We start from the raw sequence: 18,194 nt of genomic DNA on the forward strand, positions 1-18,194 counted from the left end.
TTACTGTCTCTTACATGCGTCACCGCACGACTCCTCTTTTAGCTTGTTTGTTTCCTTTCGTTTCCTTAGTGTTAATTTGATCGTGTGACTGTGATGCTTGTGGTAAGCTTGCATTGGTAATATCCCCCCTCCTATATTTTTTTTTTCTTTTGCGGGGATGGCGTTGGTTTGTTAAATGATTGTAGGGATAGCCAGCTCTGAGGTATAGCTTATATTGCAGTATGTTTGCCGTCAGTAAAGAACAAACACGTGCCGGATGACTGCTCCGTGCGTTTGTAGCGGAGCTATACGTTTAGAACTGTAGGCGAAATAATAGGCACGGAAATCCACAGGGGTTTTGAAAGTGTTTATTTGTCGCCACGGCTTGAGCATCGTGCGGGGCCACACGAGTGGCAATGAATGACTTTTTTTTCTTTCTTTCTTATGGAACAGAGAGAGACACCTCCGGATGATACGTAGGAAGCTCCGGTGCAAAGTGCAGACCGACGAGGACCACCAAATTATAATCTTGCGTACGTTGCCGGGAACTGAAATTGACAGCATATATACTCGAAACACGCGCATTTGAGAGTTTTAGCTTGGCGTTTTTCTTTACAGTTCGCTCCGCTCAGATCCGTGCATCCTAGCGATTTGCGCACAGCCGACCAGACAAAACGCCAGTGCACGTACGCTCATTATTGCCGGCAGCGGAAGGCAAAAGTCTACCTTCGCCACTCAGCCGAGCCGTTTGTGAGTGTTGTTGTTGTTGTAGCGCGACTGTGCGTTCACTCATGTTCTTCGTCGTTTTTGTAGCCAGACTGACCGCACGTCGCCCGCGCCTCTGCGAGATGCGCTTATGAAAAACGCCAAATATCTCCGCAGTGCCTGCCTCTACGGGTCAAACGGGAGCGGAACGTACCGTAAGCCGACGGTCAGCTATAACTTTCCATCATTACATCGCTTCTTCTTGCGCACAAATTCAAAGAAGTGTGATGATGGAGGAGAGAGGAAGAAGAAGTTTGCTTAAAGTGTTAAAAAAAAAAGAAAAGCAAGATAATGAAGCCATTGGAATAGTTTGCAGTACAAGACAAAGACAATGGGAGCTGCACATTATCGACTTGCGGACTGAATTTCGCGTAGGCAAGGCAACAAAGTAATGGTTACAGGTAGGGGAAACTATGTGATCGCGCAGTTATACAAGAACGTAAAGCACATTGTTAAAGAAACAACGTATTCTAGCGTGCTTGTGACGGGGCCACCGCCCAGCCCCTGAAACACACAGAGGATCTTTCTAAGACGATACAGAACACGCTTGTTCAGCCGGTTTCAACAGTAGTGATTAAAAAAACAAAGGGATAGTTGTGTGCAGGGCAAGCGCGGCCGGTAAGCGCAAATTACAAAAGAAAGCTGAAGGCGAATATTACACCAGATCGGTCTGGTACAATTCCTACTTCGTACTCTCTAGCCGCTTGTTTTGGGGGGGAAAAATAAAGAATTACTAGCGGAGCAATTCGCAAGGCCGAATTCATAAAGTTTGGCTCATAGTCAAAGAGCGGCATTACTGACGACGTCGTACAACGCCACGTATTTCGTGGCATTTCGTCGGATGCGAGTCCACATACTGCAGGAAAGGCGGAAAAGTCGCGTTAAAGCTTCCGTTTGCGATGAATTTTTTTTAAACAGGTCACTGACCAGCCTCGGCTGGTTGTTGATCGTAATCTGTGACGCCACAGCAAGCCATCGCGAAAATGGGAAGGTGGCGTCGACACAAAGCCCCCCTCACTTTTACGTCATTTTCTATAGCGCACACTTCTTCCAACCCGAATGCCTTTTTTTTTTTTCCTCAATAAACGTGGTCTATTCGCCATTTCAGAAATGCAGTGAAAGCGCCTATAATCCAGCCTGACTCTATTTTTTTTTCTTTAGTGTAACCCTATAAATCTGAGCGTAACTGAAAGGCATTACTCCAACATGCGATAAATATAACCAGAGTTTTGCAAATCGGCCTCCTTCCTGTCAGCTATGCGAGGCTCTGTCACTTTCTGTATTGTACTTCAATATAAGAAAGTAAATAGAGAGGGAGAGAGAGACAGCCGATGAAGTGTTTCTTCCTTGGTTTTCTTTCTCAACATCAGCACCGAGCCAAATTGGTTGCACCGCACGTGATCATGCAACAAACTCCGCATTTGAGGTACAAAAATATGGAGGCTATAAGAGTGCAAAAACGAGACAAAATTCGCAGCGTACGACCCTTCATTCACTCTACGCATTCACATGGTGAATAGGAAACATGTTTGCATATGGAGGCCATGAATATTCATATATTTCGTTTGTACACACACAAAAAAAAGATCCGTCTAAAAATGCACTGGTTAATCGCACGAGCATTCACACGACCCTTTCGCGATCCACGTATACGCACACTCTACTCTCAGTAAAACACGGTAACTAAAGAAGTACAGCATGAAAAGGAGTGATCTGGTTACCTCGGTGATTTGTGGCACTTGGATTATTCAGGGGTGTTACAGTATGGACGGAATGTTCACCCGCACAAGCTGGTGGTATAAGGTAATAAGGCAACGAATTAACAAAATGGTCGCGCTTCAACATGAAGGTCGCGCGACTCTGGTCCCTGCCCGAGTTCCACGCTGCTCTGCGCGTTACCTTTCGGGCTCCGTTTGTGCAGCACACCGCTTTATATGAAGTATGCTGCTGCAGGCAGCTCATAACTTCCGCACGGAGTTCATCAAAATTGTGAACGCTGAGCGGAAGGATATGCGCAGTCTTGAGAGACGGTAACGTGAGCTGAACGTTGTTCCTTCGATATCACGAACGTCATCTTCTATTTAACAATTGCGGCTGTCTTGTGAAAAAAAAAAGGGGGCGATACGTATAATATATCCAAGACAGCGCTCAGACGCCAACGGCTTACAGAAAATATTTTCGCGGGTACAGGTATATAGTGCGCCAAAAAAAAAAATTAATAAATAATAAAATAGGGTGTGACATTCAGAGTTTCTCAAAGACAAGCATTTTCTCCTTCTTTCCGGCAAGCCACAACCTGACCTTATTGCACGTTTAGCTCTTTTTCGAGAAGACACAAGAAAACCGTGCCTTTAAAGAATGTGTTATGCAGTACATCGAGTAGTCGGAATGCACAAGATTTGGGTTCTAGACATTGTAACTTAGAGTAAAAAATTGTCTCATTGTCGTCTCTGTCGTTTCTTCATAAACTTTACTGACGCTGAAGGCGCCATGCCGTGCGTGTCCTCACCAGGTCGATAAGTCGCGTACAAAGAGAGAAAGACAGAGGGATAAAAACAAATACTGACTTTTTTGCGCATTTTACGCCTCAGCTCATTAGCAAGTTCACCCGTTCACCTTCAGGCTTTCTTGAATCGAATGACTTTGGCGAGGGTTGCTCGTTCACGTTTAGTAAATACGAAACAAAACCTCATTGCAGTTCAATGGTGCTGGTACCACACGACTTACAGCGACGGCAAGCCATAGATTCGATCACGGAAGGCAGTTTATACCGGTAGGCCGCCACGCACGAGATTCTTGCAAGACACCTGTAGACGCGACAACCTCGCGCACTGAAAAAGAGCGAACGCTATATGCCTGAGTCTGACTGGTGTCAAAGAGAAACGATGACGGTTATCCGCTGCCAACAATGTCACTGCAGTTGGTATAAAGGCGATCACAATTACTTAAGGCACTGCAAGGTTTCCTGTGTATAGTGCAGGCAGATCAAGTGAGTTGCAAGATTGACGCAAAGGATCACCTCTGTGCGTCTATCTAGGATAACGACGCCGTACGGTAACGCGCCGGAAATATGAATGCAAGTGCTTGTATAGTCGCGCCCAATAACGTGCGACGTGTGACGGTACAAACCTGCGGTACTATATTTAATGCAACGTTCTGCGCTCGGCTGAAGAACACAGAACAAACGGTGACACGACAATAACTTCTCCCTCCCCACTCCTTGCGCGAGTAAAGCAGATTGCAATACTAAGTTTACGAGGAACTTAATTCGCGTGCCCCCCCCCCCCTTGCTCTTACACTTTCATAGCGTCAACACAGTTCGCCATATGAAGCCAACTGCTGGCTTCATGTGGTTGTTACTAAAAAATGAAGCCCCTCGGTTCCCCTGATTCTTTTACTCTTATTTTTTTTTTACAGTAACCTCGCAAACTGTTTTTTTTTTTATCTAGACCAGATTGTTTTATTTCAGCCATATCCCCTCTAAGCCTCCTCGTTTTAGCTGCTCCGTCGTGGAGCAGCTAAAGCATACATGTGGTATGCATGTAACTGCATACATGGTAAACATACATGTAGTATGCAGAGCAACTGCAGCCCACAGCTTGTCCGGGAACTCATCGCATGGGGTAAATGCATTTGTACGCCCGGTAAGACCAAACTGCAACCTCTATACCCTTTTTTTTAAATCCGTCATTCTTAACGTACTTTAGTCAACAGGTTTTACCTGTTGACCTAAAGGGCAAGCCACTGCCTCTGCCTATATGTTGTGGTTATTCCAGAACACGGCTGTACTGACCGGCCGCCGTGTTATCCTTCTCAAAAGTACCAACGTTTTGGTACTGTGGCCTCCCGAAAGAGCTAGCTGCAATGGAAAACGTTGCTGCAGGATAGACCCCCTTCCTGCTCCATATTTCTTTAACCTGATAATGCATTTCTGGTTAACATCCCTGCCTTCTCTTTTTATTTCCTCATCCTCCTCCTTTAATCTGCTAATGATCAGTGCACGGCGTTGTTACATATCGACCACCTTGGCTCCAACAGGAGTCTGTCGTTTTTGGCGTCCGACTCTTTACCGTCGTAACCAAGTGCCCCGTGGTATGCGCGCTAACGTTCGCACGAGCTAAGTACAATATCGGCGGGGTACGCTGTTGTTGCCTGCGCACTCTTGCCAGGGATTCTCCCACAAACAAGTTGGACGGACATTTCACAACCAGCCTGAACTAGACTCCCCTTCAGCAGGATCCTGCTGAGTGGTGAGGCTTGCGTCCGAAAGGTGACTCGAGTCACCTTTCGGGCCCAGGCTTTACCACTCTTGTGTCCCAATCGCAGCAAACACTATCACCACAGTACAGAGTAAGCTCCGTGCGCAAGAAGCGAACAGCAAACAGCGATGTCTTCTTTTTGCTGACCAGCCGACAACTCGATGTCAGGACCTCGCATCCGGAGCGGGTGGAACGGCGACAAAAAATGACCACCAGGTGGCGTTGCTGTCAGCTTTAGCTCCACTAGTACCACTAGCGTCAGCATGGCAAAATGTCCCAGAAGGTGCACGCACGTGTGAGCCTTAGGTAGACCACAAGGCGGGGTGTCCGAGTAGCCCACGCGCATAGTGGCATAGCGTACGTCAAGCGCAGTGGTCAATTGCGGAGGGCGCCCAACACCACCCCAGTGGCCGCAGCTGCTCCGAGCGCCAAGAGTAAAAGCGGTCCGCTCTGTTGCGAGGCTGTGTTGCAGCCGTCCTTGCTTTTGCAGGTGCAGGTCTCGACGAATACGTCGTAGGTGCCAGTCCGCATGAGGCAGTAGTTCTCGTCGTTGGTGCCTTCGCCTGGCTCGCCCAGGAAGGCGCAGGTCCGGATGAACCGCCAATTGCCGTTCACTGCGCACCAAGCAGACATGACCGTCAAGAACCAAGCATCGCACGTGACCGGCAATAAGTATACTATGAATGACAAGCCGTGGCACTCAGGCGGGTTCCTGAGGCTAGCACAGCATCACTGAAACGTGAGTATACTGCGCTTTAGCTGCGACAGACTACAGCGACTAGTACTATCATGCCAACCTGTGAACTTATAATTCTTAATAATCCCGCGGACACGACACCGGGAAGGAATGGGGATATCACTCATTTTGCTTTAAAGCTTGCCCTGAGCACACGACCTTTGTTGGGTACATATATGCGCACTTCGAGGCACATTATGAACGATGATTTACGTTCAGACGCAGCACACAAGCATCAGCAAACTTGGAACAGCGGAGACTGACAAGCAATACATTGCCTTTAGAGTATACAGCGACATTGCTTTTGTCGATTTCGCCTGCTTTAGGAATTTGACGGCGTAAACGTACCCCCCCCCCCCCCTCCAGATTCTTGAAGCAAGTACCTTAGTTGGGCGTCCTTTCACCACCAGAACACTTACACAACGGAAGGCTCGGAGACCGACGAGCGAAACGTTTTCGCGCACAGAATTTGTTTCCCGTCAACGTTTACTAAAACGTAAAACAAGACATCCGTAAAACCGAAAAACGAGGCCAAATTCGTAAACATTACATGCAGTTCGGGAGAGTTGGCAGGTATGTATACCAGACGCTTCTCGTGCACTGTCCCCGATTCCTGATCAGTTCAAAGCCATCGAATATCTACAGACAAACTGAACAAGAGGGAACGTATAGCAAAGCTGACAATTAGAGAAGTTTGGTTTGGTCCCTTGTGGAAAATTTGGTCATGCTATTTATAATGATATGCGCGAGTTAAGAAACATTGTTCACAGGCACTCTCATGCAGTACATTTTATTTGGCGTACGTTTCGTTTTAATAATGGAGCTCAAGTTTCCTAAAATAAACGTCAGGATTGTTTAATCAGTGACGAAATATAACAAAATTAAAATATTTCTAGCTTAATAACGCACAAGCGCTACGACTCCGCTGTTTCGCACAGGTTCTGCGATGACGCTTCTGCCTCGCCGCGGCGTGCTGAAATACAGCGTTCCCGAGGTCGACTGCTAATTTGGAATCCGGCACATGCTGCTCACTATCATCATCGTCCCCATCACCACCATCATCACGGTACTCGTAAACACTCAACCTTTGTTCATTGCCTGCTGGAGGCAAACAATTAGTTTGTGAAGCGAAGGATTTCGGTGGCCGGTGGTTCTTTGAAAGCTCATTTGGTGCCGAAACTCCCATTTTCTCCGTCATTACCTGTCCAGATACGAGCACACCGGGCTGATTTACTGTGCCTTTAATTATTAATTTTTTAAATGTTCATACCTTGTACTTATTTATATTTTGTTCAGACAAGCATGAGTTCTTCAAACTGTGCAGGCTCGAGACCAAAGACTCTGCTTCGCGCTATCCATCTGAGTCGTGGATACTGTCGACGTCAGGCAGTGACCACGCGTTTTTTTTTTTCTTTTTCTCTCTTTATTTATTTTTTTCTTTCTTTCTTCTTTTTCTTTTTTAATCCCCGGACCAAGATAAATTTTGCAACTGCGAAGCTTTATTTCTCCGAAACCTATATGGGTTTCGTTTGGGCTTCGTACACCAATGTCGGGTGGGTGACACCTTTTCCATTTTTTTAATTAAAAAAAAAAATGCGCGCCAATGTACAAGGCTGAATTGCGAATATATTTAATTCGGAGCTGAGGCAGTGGCTGCGTGCGGAGTCGCCCGCATGCAGCCTATTACAGCGTATACGTTACAAGAGTTCTAAGGGTAAACTGTGTATACCCGAAAAACTGATCAGCTATCCATATGCAATTTCTTAAAAGTTCGGCAGCATGTTACACTCCTGTAGCACGTGAAGGTTAAAGTCTGCTGCACACGCGGTGATGCATTAAGTTATACGATCAGAGGAGTGAGACACCTTGCAAGACAAAACGAGCCGCTGTGTGCAATGCACCTTTGGCAAGCCGTTGTCTGCGAGATTCCGCCTCCTCTCTACGTTGCCGTCTCGCATCGTCGCGTTGCTGCTTTCGCAGTTCGGCTTCTTCGGCTCGCTTTCGCCGCTTAGCTGCGGCATCGCGAGCTCGCATAGCGGGGACAGGCTGGCGCCAAGCACGTTTCTATACGACTTTACGTCGCGTGCTCTCAGCGGGGGAAAGCAGCACTCGCGGTTGAACGCCTTACTGCACTCCCCTTGCTTCGCACGTGGCACCTCATTTCTCGCTGGGCGAACTTTCTCGGCCGTAGCGTACACTTCCGAGGGGAGTATGCAATGCTTTATTGATGGTTCGGATGCTTGTTTTGAGCTTGTTCTTTACTGAAACGTATGCTGTTTTGTGTGTTGTATGGATGATTTCAATGAATGTACGAGACATTGCATTTCTGCTTGCTTACGGGGGTATATGAGCCATTGCTGATCAATCAATCAATCAATCAATCAATCAATCAATCAATCAATCAATCAATCAATCAATCAATCAATCAATCAATCAATCAATCAATCAATCAATCAATTTTTATTATTGCATAAAATAATATACATATAGAGGTATACAGAAGGAGGTCCCATAGTTAAAACTGAATTGGGACCTCCTGTTCATGGTTAACATAAAAGTTAATTTGGCAAGCAACAACAGCTCAACTGGTACAATTGCAGTAATGATAAATAATGAGATACAAATATAAGCAGATGAAGTAATTAATAGACAATATAACGGCAGTAAGCAATATTTCGAACCTAGGTAAAACTAATGTAAAAGAGGAAGAAAGAGAAAAAAATTAATTACATGTTGGAGTACATAAGAATGGCAGGTCTAAAACCAAAATCTGATTATACAGTGCATAGTGTCACTTACATATCACTTAACATGATGATAATTTTTGTACCACTCGACTAGACGCCGCCTTAATGGGGTATGAGCCATTGCAACGAGCCACTTAACGCTCTCACCTTAATATTGCGCGTCGCAACTTGCGCAGATATGAAAATATGTGCAAAACTTGAAATAGCGTGGAGCATAAACTTTCAGTGATGTCCAGCACGTCCGACCTGCTCTATCATGTTGCATTACGCTATCTGGCTACGAATCCATCAAATCTTCAACGTGCACAGCGAAGTGGTCATCTATATCGGCACGCAACCAACTCGCATACGTTCCGCATGCGGTGCAGCTCCATGACGAATACCACGTCTGTCAAGCCTAGAAAGCGACACGCGAACTGCTGGAATTCCCGAAATCTAGAGACGTCAGTGGCCAACTGTGGGCGTCAAGGTGCACCTCCGGATGAAGCGGCAGCCTCGCTGTTCTCCCTCACTTATTTCGTTTCATCCCTTTAAGAGGAAGCTTTATAACTCAAGGGCTCCTATCTAAACGCATGGGAACGGTGAAATCGTTTCTCTCGGCGACCAGTGCACCGAATTTCATCAAGTTTGTTACAGCTAAAAAAGAAAAAAAGTTGAAATCTAGCGACTGTAGCAAGCAGATCTTTTATTTGGGCCGGTAAATCTTTATAAAAATTGTTCGAAACCGCAACATTTAGAAGAAAAAAAAAAGGAATGAAACGGAACTATGAAGTTTACAAACCTCTAGCTCAGCGATGGAAAACGGTATCACAATTCTCTAAACTGCACCTAATAATACGTCTAAAGCGGACACAATTGATGCATACACTTCTCCGAAATATACCGCTGACATGTGAATAAGACTTTTGCGTAAAGCCGTCTAAAATTGTAACAAATGCACGTAAGTTGTAAATTCATATACAAAATTTGCCCGCTTTACATGCTTTAACGGATGCGGCTTACAGAACTGCGATGTCTGTTTTTGGTGCAGAGCACGGATTCATAAACTTCGCGCTTCTAGTTTCTTCAGACACACCGACTTTTTGTCAGTTTTTGAAAAAAAAAAAAGAAATATCCAGGCCCTAAATCGATATCATGCTTCCTACAGTCACTAGAGTTTAATGTTATTTTTTCGAATGCGACAAATTTCATTCAAATGGGTCCAGGAATTGTCTCACATACGCATTGCTGCGTTTTACAACTATTTGAAAGGGGAAATTGGGAGTTGGCCCCGAGCTAGGAGCTTCCTCTTAATCCCCCTTTCCCCACTGCAGGGTAGGAAAACCGACTCGCGTCTGGTTGACCTCTCCGCCTTTCCTTTCTCGCCTCTCTCTCGTCTCTTGTACCCTGGCGCTAATCCACTGTGCAGACCATACTTCGCAGTTAAGCATCTTATACAAAGGGCACTTGTAATACCTTTCTGTCGAATCTTGCGGCACATGGAGGCCTTGAGTTTTGGGTAGCTCTGCAACGACCGGGCAGCGCACTCGCCGATTGGAAGCGACTTGTTATCGAACGGGTCGGCGCACCGTGGATCGAAGTGAGAGTTGCACTCCCAGCACTTGATCGTCCCGCCTGCGAACGTAAAAAAAAAAAAAAAAAAAAGAAAAGTAAGTTCGTGCTCGTCAATTCGGAAACAGAGAAAACAACGACACACTTACGACTCAGTTGTACGCCAGTAGTATGCGGGCTACAGTGCTTCTTTTTTTTTCAGCGTATTCTTCCGAAGGTACTTTCAATTGAGCGACCTATAGCTGGTATTTGAAAGCAATAACCATACTCTGTGTCTGTTTTACCTTTTGGCAAAACATGAAAGAATGTATGTAGGCGGAATGACCGCCTACTTCCGAGTAATATATATTCATCTATATTGAACCAAGGTAAATATATGTTTTTCTTTCTTACTTGCTATTCTTTTATCATCATCATCATAATCATAATCATCATCATCATTTTATACCAGACGTCTTAAAGATCGTCTCTCGTAGACAACGCAATTCCACGCTTTTGCATGCGTTAGACGGACAGGTGGACTTAAACTGCGCTATGAAACACAGTTGCTCATTTAGAAAATCAACAAGAAATGACCAACATGCTTTTCAATATGCAGATACCTATCACTGTCTTTAAGCGCGATCTGTTTACACTAACCCTTCGCCGTCTCTTTAATTTTTCTTTTTTTATTTTCAGGGGGAGGGTCAGTGAACTGTAAGTTGCAGCCAGAGATATTTTTACGTACAATCAGGCTAAAAAAGTTATGCAGCAGGAAATGGCCTAATGTGTACTGTAAACTACCAATCAACGCATCTTCGTACAACCTCCTGGATAACGTGTACGCGCTCCACGCATACCTAGAGAATCTCCTGATGATCTCTTCATATTTAAGCGCTGGGAAGCAGAGACGAGAATGCTCAGCTATGTAATGCGCGCTGTTGCGCCGGCCTTGAAGGCGCGTTGCCCAACACCCGTCGCAAAATGCAGTTCCCGTGGTAGCCTGCTACCAGTGGATTCCAGATCGAGTGCACCCGCCATGGTGGCTTAGCGGCTATGGTGTTGCGCTACTAAGCACGAGGTCGCGGGATCGAATCCCGGCCGCGGCGCCCGCATTTCGATGAAGACGAAATGCAAAAAAACGCCCGTGTCCCGTACATTAGGGGCACGTTAAAGATGCCCAGCTGGACAAAATTAATCTGGAGTCCCGCACTCCGGCGTGCCTCATAATCAAATCGTGGTTTTGGCACGTAAAACCCCGGAATTCATTCGTTCGTATTACATTTACTGCGCGCAAAAACGAATAAAAAAAGATAAAAGTAGATAAAATGAGACAAGCGAACGCGGGTGAAATGGCACTGCCTGTATAGAACGTTGCGCATGTAAAATCTGGGCATTTCGTAACGATATCTTTCTTTCATTTTTCATCTTATTTACCCTTCGTAACTGGCTCGCTCGAAGCTGAGCCCACGCTTTCACCGAGATCAGCTACTCGGTGGGACCGATATGAGGAATACGCGGAATCGGAGACATATAGGGCGTGCACAGAGATTCTTATAAGGGGTGCCAAGTTATCTTGCTGCGCCATGTGCAATTGTCTGTTTAAAATGGCCAAACCTGGTGAGGGGCCCTTTAACGCAAAAGCCTGCCTTCTTTTTACCAAAGCTGAATGATCAAAGCATGCCTGCACCAGTAAACAGCGCAACATGGCCTGCTCAATAAAGGCAACATCGAAGGCGATCATACGGGACATGGAAATAACGAATGTGCACTCGCTTTGACTCCCCCCCCCCTCTTCCCAAGAAGGCCTGGGGGGGTTCTGAGGCCCTTGACACCCCTCCCCCCCTCCCTTGTGCGCACGCCTATGATATAGGAGGGAAGGAATCTTAAAATATACGGCACCAGGTGCAAACGCATCGCGTAACGGAAACCTCCAGCCAATCAATCCCGAAATTGCATTGACTGAGCGAATGGACTTAAGGCTACACCAGGGTGCACAAGGGTTGTACACTAATTTTCAGCCCCTAAATCATTTTACGTTGCGCATAAATCCCGAGTACACCGGATGTTTATTTCCTTTCCTTTCTTCTTTCTTTTATCTGCAATTAGAATTCGCCTGCCTTTGGAGGGATGGAATCCGTGAACTATACTATACCGTATAGTGTTCAGCAGAAGAACTTAATTATATCCGCTGAGCTATACTGCGGCGGATCGCTCAAACTGTGGCAGAACGAACTTGAACTAAAAAAGGCCGAACTTTTACTTCAGCCTATCGGTTCTTTGATATCTCGTAGCTAGGGGGGAAGATAAAAAGGAAGCGCCCTGGCGCGCATGCACTCTGGCTCACGAACACGACGTATACATACAGGCGCGACGGGTCGGCGCTGATCGCGAAGTGGCTAGAATGCAGATCACATGCCACTACAACATCCGGATGCCGTTATTTACACACACACACACACACACACACACACACACACACACACACACACACACACACACACACACACACACACACACACACACACACACATATATATATATATATATATATATATATATAAGAACAATATACAGGAAAGAAATCCGAGTCGGGTAACGGAAGACAGATACGTATACATTCCAATATAAACGGGCGTGTCCGTGCGTGAAACGCCGACGGCTGTGAAAGCTGCGGTCGGCGCAACGGGGTCGACGTGCACGGCGGCGAATACCGAGAAAGGTGCGTGGCGCGGACGTTGATCCAGGCGCGCGTTAAAACGCGCCCGGCTCCGTGGTGGGGTTTGTCGAGCGCATACGGCTGGCGCGGGATCAAGGACCTCGCGCGCGAGGGTGACGGGCGGCGCGCGCGCGCAAGTGTCGCGACAGGCAGCGCGACGCTGCGATATCGAAAGCTAACGACCGGCTGCTCTTCTGAGCTACAACCGGCAGTCAAGTAACACCCCCTTTGTCACGTCGCCTCAGCGTCGCTCAAGCACGTTCGCGTTCTTTTTATTTTTTAAACGAAGCTTTCTTTGTGATCCCTCCAGACTTTCCTGAGCGTGGGTGTTGCTGCTCTCTTGCGGACAACTTTCTGCGGCAATGAAGGGAAAGTTGCGAGCACAGATAGGAGGGGGGGGTGTTTTTATAACAACTGCTGAAAATCGCAAATTTCTAGAAAGTGAAAATATCAAGTTTACGACTCTATAACTCAGCAATGAAAAATGACAAATATGTAAATTGCACATTATAGTAGATCTAAAGCTGACAAAATTGGTGTATTATACCTGATCCTTAGATACCCCAATAATATGTAAGTAAAACATTGCAAAACGCTTGTAAACATTGTAACAAATTCAAGATATACAATAATACATCAAATTTGTTCGCACTGGTTGATTTCACGGATTCGGTTAACAGAAAAGCGATATTTGTTCTTGTTGCAGAGTTACTGATTTGCAAACTTCGGGCTTCTATTTTAGAGCGCAGCTTTCAGGCGCCCGTTCCCGCATTGAGCGTCGGCGGGCCTCGGCGGCGTAACCGAGCGAACGAGCACAGCGAAAGAAAGAGCGAACGTGCAGCGCTGCGGGGATGAAATACGGCGATAGCGAAGAGAACGCGAGCAGGGAAGCGCAGGAGGCCACCTTGAAGTAGAGCACTGGAGGGCCTGATTTTTCGGACGGGCCCGCATTATGAAGCCCGAGCCCAGCCCGGGCCAGTGATACGAAGCCGGGCCCGCCTCGGGCATTCATTACTAAAGAGAAAAGAAAGAAAGAAAAAGAAACATTTTCTTAGCTGTTTCTTTAACTTAAAGCTCGCGAATGCACGCAAGCTGCTTCGAGCGGCCGGGCGCGTGGCAATTTTTCGTGTATTCGCGGGCTTATTTCATGCTTGGAAAAACACTTATGTAGCACGTATTGAGCAACAGAAAGGTGTATCGGGAGTTTTACAGCGAAGATGTGTATTGCTCAGATACTGGGTTTCCTGGCGTCTGCGAGCAGAAATTATCATCAGCAGCAATGGCTCGAGCGCGGTCGTCTTCTTCGTTGGCGCCCCTATAGGCACAACCGTGCGAACGCGCTCGTGCCACTACTCGCGCCTTCTTCGCTTCTTCTACCACAGCTAGCTCCGTTGTGCAAAAAAATATCATCATGGCTCTTTTGAGTGCGGCTGACGTCACGGCTCTACGTCACGGCTGATGTCAGGTGAGCGACGTTATTGATCCCAGTTTCGTTCCGCCGGTGCAGTGGGTAGGCCGCGGGTCGTCAGGACTGCAGAAGGACAGCGCGCGTATGAAGAGCGACGCGAGTGTGATCGTCGACGACGTGCGGACGCCAATGCGATGGCCAACGGGCGTGCCCGCGAGACGGCACGTAAGCGACTAGCGAGAACCGACGGAGCATACCGTGAGTCAGAGAATAGCGCGAAGCGCCTTCGGCGTCAAAGGGTCAACGTGGACGAGTTCAAAGGTGCGAACGCGAGGTTCCAAAGAGACCTCCTTGATCGTCATTTCGGCTCTACCTGCAACGTCTGTGACCCATTGTGCTTCGATAACAGCCTCACTACGATCGCTACCGCGAAGGACATCGAGAAGCGGTAACGTTAACGCGGTGCTTCCCCTGCGAGTGTGTGCTCCGTTGCCGCTCATCATTCCAGCGGAGAATTTCACTTCTGTCGTCCGAATGGGCAGGCCGCGTTCACGGGCGTATGATCCTTTGCTTAAGGGGGTATGAGCCATTCAATGTCTTACGTGACGGACACATTTAATAACAGAGGTGATACGCGAATGTTTGTGCGTACCTACCGGGCTTTCAAAATTAAGCTTTATGATTTTCTTAAAATTAGGCACTGGGAGGCACGCGAATACCACCTGAGCAAATAAGTTATGTGGCTAGAGGGACGCAAAGTGAGACGATAATTATCGCTGTCAGCAGCCCAATTAACTGAAATTGAATAATTAACATTTTATTGACTGCAGTAAGTGTGTATGTTTATATTCAAAAGTTAGAGGCAGTCGTGTTTCTACACAGTTTCACTTGGAAGAATTCTTCTAGCATGTCTGTGCACCGAGATATCCGACTCCAAATTTTAATTGTCGCTCGCATGATTACGCATCCAAGAGAGTGAGGATCGGCGCCAAGCTCCTCCCTTATGTGACGCGGCTGTTGCGTGCGGCGTTTAGTCCGACAACGGGGCGGAGGCATTGGCAAATATGATAAATGGTCCCCTTCCCCTCGCATCGTCTTCGTATCGGTCGCAGTGCGACTTGCCCAAAAAAGACAAAAACAAAAATCGGCAGAGACGACTGCTTATGTGTGGGAATGCGAAAGCATTATAGTCCCTTTGGTGAAAACAGACGTTCGGGCGAGTTGGTAAGACATATTTGAAACAGAACAGCGCGGTTTTCACGGGGACAAGCAGGGAGAAACGACACGGACGTCCGTGTCGTTTCTCCCTGCTTGTCCCCGTGATAACCGCGCTGTTCTGTTTCAAATATCCCTTTGGTGAAATAGGCCAAACCTTTAGTCAGTCACATGACTACGACGTGACGTGTGCAATGACGCACGCACTATAGGCACACCTTTAGTCAGCCAGACTTGTGGAGCCGCCGTGGCGTCGGGGAAGAGTACTCGTCTCTCACCGTGGAGGCCCGAGTTCTATTCCCACACAAACCGACACGTGCCAAATTACAGGAACCTCCTGTAATTTCTGAAGTCGCAGGGGGGCTAAATCCAACGAGTCGGGAGGGTTTTCCAGCACCGCTATGGAATTGCGTGTCAAAAGCTCGTGCACTATCAATGCAAAGTGCGCAGAGACATCATCGTAGTGCCAAAACCAGCGCCCTTCGTTTGGCGAATTTGTTCGCACGCGGCGCACACGATCTTTGAGACGCTTCAGGACTTCCACGTAGGACGCAAGCTGCAATGGCAGTTTGACCTGCAGGTACAAATTCGTAGCGCACAATTCCATGGCAACCCGCCGTGGTTGCACAGTGGCTATGGTGTTAGGCTGCTGAGCGCGAGGTCGCGGGATCGAATCCCGGTCACGGCGGCCGCATTTCGATGGGGGCGAAATGCGCAAACACCCGTGTACTTAGATTTAGGTGCGCGTTGAAGAACCCCAGGTGGTCAAAATTTCCGGAGTCCTCCACTACGGCGTGCCTCATAGTCAGAAAGTGGTTTTGGCACGTAAAACCCCATAATTTAATTTTTTTTAAACAATTCCATGGCAGTCAAAAAAGCACGATCATGTCCTTGAGTATCGCTTTGCTCTTCCGCGCTGTTTAAGGCAAATAGCTTTCTTTGCCTCTTTCGCCGGTTTTCGTAGTTGTCGGGATTACGGCGAGGGAAGACGCGAGGAGGTGCCGAGGCAAAGGGCGCGTGCTCTCCGGCAACCGAGTTGCGGGGAGGGACGGGAAGGAGGGGGAGAAGCCTGTCGCTCCTTCGTTCGCTCGCTCTGGCTATTCGCTTACATTGACAATCGTCCTCGGTGGTTCTTGCCGAATTTTTGTTTGTTTGTTTGTTATGGCACATCTTTATTTTTGCACTTCTTGCTCTAGCACTTCAGCTCGATGTTAGATCTGTAAATCGAAGATTCGTCGCTGGTGACGACGCTTTGCAAGAATTCATCCCGTCGTGTGAAGTATTGTGATCAATGCGACAATCTTTTCATCGCAACCTTTGCTCAGGAGTCAGCAGTTCGGGCTGTGGACGACTTTCCCAAACCAAGTGTTTCTAATATCATCGTAACGCTCATTCAGCGGTGACTGAGTACAAGAGAACGCATACGATCTATGCTTTGATCTTCGCACAAGGTGGAGGGGCGTCCTGACCTTTCGTCGTCTTTGGAGTCATCAACAGCTTTCCTTTAGGGCATCCTTTCCGTAGGCCTCTTGCAACATTTGATGAACTCCTGAACCATTCTTGCCAAATTTCACAATAAATAAATAAATAAATAAATAAATAAATAAATAAATAAATAAATAAATAAATAAATGTTTTTCTTTTATTTCACGAATAGAAAAACATACATAGATAAATTAATAGAAGGAGGTCACGAGCAGAAGGCTGCATGGGGATCGACCTCCTGTCAAGAAGTTATCTAGCAATAGATGTGGAGTACAAAAATGCAGAATCTCAAAATATTAGAAGAAAAAAAAACGAGAAATTCGATATTGATCCTTTGTTCCGTCTGTTCATCGATCTCCATTTCGACGAGGGCTAAGAATGGCTTGCACAAAAAGTGCACGCACAAAATTATGCCTTGCCATACAATAACGGTCCGGCTCGTACGAGGGACTTTTCGAGTGGAGAGAGCGGCGCCACTACACTTTCTCCAAGTTCCTTTGCTGACTCACTGCAGGGACTTTTGCGGCAGACCTCATACAGAAAGAAAGGAAACAATAAGAGCAAATAAATCGCGTAAAACCGAAAACACTGATAAGAGTGGCCGTCGTGAATGGTAGGGCAAAGGGATTCGCTCCGCCAGAAAAGGAAAAGCATAAGCTGTCTTTCTTGTGAAGAGAGAGAGAATGCCGCACTTGCGAAACAATGAAACAGACAACTCTGAGCTAAAGCTGTGGTTTCTCGTCCGCGTAGAAACGGATGTACGTCTCCCATTGTTCCCTATAGATGTATAGCCAAAGATGTCAGGACGTATCTCGTTACACAATCCTTTGTCTCTCGCTCTAGTTACGAGACACCAATGCTGTAGTGCGCTTAGTGTACCAGTCGTAGACAGCTCTCTTATTCAGGCGCGTCTAGCAGAAGACGAGCTAAAGGGGAAGTCGCACGTACAGGATATCCACCCACTATACCCACCCAGTATAAGCGCGTGAAATACTCTGTATCCTCCCTCTCTCTCTCTCCTTCACATTTCGAACACGAAATGACGCTCTATCATCGTTATATTAGTGTTACTCTCTTTACATAACATTAATTAATTCTTATTAGCATGCTGGCGAATATGAATAAATGAATGAAAGCGCCACTTCATCGGCCAGCAAAGCGCCATCCCCATTCTCACCCTGCACGTGAGAATGGGGATGACAGATTCAGAGAAAGAAGGAAAGAAAAGGCTGCTCCTTTGCTTTGGATATAGTGGTGCTGCAATAGAGGCGACGGACATCCCGTTTGTGGAGAAATGCAAGATTGTCACTATATGTCATTCATTCAATTACTCCACACATTAAAGGGCCCA

General features: G+C 46.9%; 1 protein-coding gene across 1 annotated transcript in view; it reads right to left on the minus strand.

The window, feature by feature from the left end:
- Window positions 1-330: 330 nt before the first annotated feature.
- The window catches only part of LOC126547765 (UPAR/Ly6 domain-containing protein crok-like), a 28,373-nt gene continuing 10,509 nt past the window's right edge, over window positions 331-18,194 (minus strand). The window contains exons 2-3 of the mRNA XM_055063136.1: window positions 9,942-10,100; window positions 331-5,617 (exon numbers count right to left, since the gene is read on the minus strand). Of these exons, the coding sequence (XP_054919111.1) occupies window positions 5,379-5,617; window positions 9,942-10,100 (398 nt within the window). The 3' untranslated portion in view covers window positions 331-5,378. The remainder of the gene's footprint in view (window positions 5,618-9,941; window positions 10,101-18,194) is intronic.

The sequence above is a fragment of the Dermacentor andersoni genome, chromosome 1, assembly GCF_023375885.2.
Source record: "Dermacentor andersoni chromosome 1, qqDerAnde1_hic_scaffold, whole genome shotgun sequence".
Classification (NCBI taxonomy): Eukaryota; Metazoa; Arthropoda; class Arachnida; order Ixodida; family Ixodidae; genus Dermacentor; species Dermacentor andersoni.